At 45.4% G+C, this 3,061-nt stretch overlaps 1 protein-coding gene across 1 annotated transcript in view; it reads left to right on the forward strand.

Annotated features, from left to right (window-relative positions):
• Nucleotides 1-1,427: 1,427 nt before the first annotated feature.
• LOC111829445 (meiosis-specific protein ASY2-like) overlaps nucleotides 1,428-3,061 on the forward strand; it is a 2,443-nt gene continuing 809 nt past the window's right edge. The window contains exons 1-2 of the mRNA XM_023778529.1: nucleotides 1,428-2,232; nucleotides 2,301-3,010. Coding sequence (XP_023634297.1) covers nucleotides 1,428-2,232; nucleotides 2,301-3,010 — 1,515 coding nt within the window. The remainder of the gene's footprint in view (nucleotides 2,233-2,300; nucleotides 3,011-3,061) is intronic.

Raw genomic sequence — 3,061 nt, forward strand, 5'->3', positions numbered from 1 at the left:
CCTAAAATGGAATAGACGACCTCGGATCATTAGGGTTTCGCAAACCCTAATCGAATATTTATGACAATATCTTCCGAAAATCTAAGGAAGAGGAGCATTTATTGTAACCCTAAATCCCTTGTATAAATAGAGAAGATGTCTCTATTCTAGGGCATCGATCATTTAATAACAAAAACCCTAGTTCCTCACTTGTTCTTGAGCAAACCCTAAATCGTTCATTTCTAGGTCAAGTCAATCCTTCTAATCCGTTTCAATTCGAGTTCTTGAGAGATTGTTAAAAGTGAATTTATTCTCCTTTCCTTAATAAATTCATTGTGTGAACCCTTGGTTCAACAGTCAACACTTTGTCTTGTTCTTCGTAGTCTTCGTCATCTTCGTCCTCTTGCAGATTAGGGTTTGGTTTTACTAGTTTGTTTATTTGTTGTTTTATACTATAGTTTTTAAATTTCAACAAATTTGGAATAAAACAGATGGGCCCAAATCCTTAAACATAAGGAAAAACCCAAATAAACAAATTTTTTTTCGATTGGCTAATTCTTAAAGGTGAGGATCACTCCTCATTTGATATCCACCGTTGATAACACTAAAACAAACGGACGAGTGTTGAACCAAGGGTTCACATAATGAATTTATTAAGGAAAGGAGAATAAATTCACTTTTAACAATCTCTCAAGAACTCGAATTGAAACGGATTAGAAGGATTGACTTGACCTAGAAATGAACGATTTAGGGTTTGCTCAAGAACAAGTGAGGAACTAGGGTTTTTGTTATTAAATGATCCATGCCCTAAAATAGAGACATCTTCTGTATTTATACAAGGGATTTAGGGTTACAATAAATGCTCCTCTTCCTTAGATTTTCGGAAGATATTGTCATAAATATTCGATTAGGGTTTGCGAAACCCTAATGATCCGAGGTCGTCTATTCCATTTTAGGAATGAAGCACCCTTTGCAATAATTGGACAATAAACCGGGATTCCCCGATTTATTGGTTCAATTCGATTCCGTCTTGGTTTAGGCCGGTATGTCGTTGGTGCTAATTCCTACACCAACAATAAGTCCCCCCCCAGTTCGATGGGTCGAATGTTCATTCGAATTATGGAACTTCTAATTATGCCTGACCTAAGCTAAGAGGGAAACGAATCAAATATATCCGAATCGCCGCCTATCTCGGAAATGTTGCCACGCGTCACTCATCTGTGGAGCGGCATATAGGTCGGAAGTCGAAGCGTCGCCTAGGTCATCATTATTTTTTCGTAGGTCTGTCTCCCGCTCGCTTCTATAAATACTTGCTCAATGCCTTTCATTTTCCTCATTTCCGCTTTTCTGCTCAAAAGGTAAAATTTCGCTCTGCCCTCTCTCCTCTTTTTCTTTTAACTTATCGCCGCCGACTTTAAATTCTCCGGTCATATTGTACTACTCCGACAATGTCGACATCGCACTCTTCGTCTGATAGTGAGGTCGCACCAATAGTTCGTTCTAACACTAGTTCGATGCGCCGTCCTAGAAATGAGGCTTCCTCATCTCGCCCCGTTCGGGCTTCCATTCCCGAGCTAACTGAAATTCCGATCCGAGATGGTAGGAATAACGCCGCAACCGCCATGGAAACCGGAGAGTCTTCTAATCCCGTTCGCTCAAGGGGCGAGGATCGCTTCGCCGCACCGGGCGTTTTCTTGAATGATATCCAGCCTACCCTCGACCACAGAGGTCAGATCGGTGGAATTCCGACCTCTAGTACTGTGAGCAGCATCAACGAGATGCTCGACGTTTGCGGATTGGGGAGATCCGGGGTCAGTATCCTGATTCCGCATGAGACTCAACGCCCGTGGACTTCTCCAAAGGGATACATCTGTCTGTACGAGATGTACTTCACCCGCTGCCGCCTGCGGTTTCCTCTGCCCGAGCTCCTGTCCCAATATACTCATCGCCGTAAACTGGCGATCTCTCAGCTCGCTCCGGCCAGCATTTGTAACATCGTTGAAATACTGACCCTAGCGTCTGAGGTCGGTACAAGGGTTCCCGTCATGTGCTTTGAGGAGATGACGGTATTGAAGAAATCCAGGGTCGCCGGCAATTTCACCGTGAACATGAGGGAGAAACAGAACGTCATTCCCGGAACCCGAGTCAGCAATTTCAAAGGCTGGGAAAAACGTTTCTTTCATGTCCGAGCTGACTACCTCTCACTCGAAAATCCTTTTGTTGGCTTACGCCGACGATGGAATAGTGATCCGGGTACTTAATCTACGTTTTTTCTTTGAATTCCTTTATCGTTCTGACCTGACTTCTCCTCTTTTGCGCAGATCGCATCCGAAACTTTTCTACGTTCCCAACGGAGTACTCCGGCATTGTGCCAAGCCTGTTTGGCGGGGAGAATCGAGCGTGGGACCAATTTAGCCGAAAGCGAGTTGAAGAAGCGATGGGAAGGATCCCGAGAAAGTATCCAAACTTCGCAGAGGAGCTGGCCAAATCATCAGGTACTTCGGTTACTGCCCTCCAGGCTCGGGATGCCGAGCTCGTGGCACCAACAACAACGGCTATGGAGGTCGCCGTAGTTGAATCGGCTTCCGGAGGAGAGGTCGCCCCTACTGAACCTTCGATCGTGGATCTGGAAGACGATGGTGGTGGTGAGGGCGAGGTTCCCGGGCAGGAGGTCGTAACTGCCGAACAAGAGGTCGCTCTGTCTGAAGGAGACACGGCCGGGAGGAAGAAAAAGAAGAAGAGAATCGACAAAGGCAAGGGCGTTGCTCTGGACTCTGGCAACCAGTCGAGCCGTAAGAGGTCGGCTGAAGCAGCTGACTTAGAGTCTTCTGATCCTTTCCGATTAACTCGGAAGGATTCGAATACAGACAATTTCTGCTTCGACTACTTCGGAGAAAGCTCCGTAGCTGGCGATCGTTATGCCTCGGCAGAATTATGCCGAAATTTAAAGTTTTCTTCGGAAATTCTGCCCGACCTCGACGAGCTGGAGTTCAAGGAGCATTATCTGAATTATACTCGATCCGCGTTGCAGGTTTGTCTATCGCTCCTTTATATCTGTCCTTTTGTATTTTGTGCATATTCT

Source organism: Capsella rubella, unplaced genomic scaffold, assembly GCF_000375325.1.
Source record: "Capsella rubella cultivar Monte Gargano unplaced genomic scaffold, Caprub1_0 scaffold_7, whole genome shotgun sequence".
In the NCBI taxonomy this organism is placed as follows: domain Eukaryota; kingdom Viridiplantae; phylum Streptophyta; class Magnoliopsida; order Brassicales; family Brassicaceae; genus Capsella; species Capsella rubella.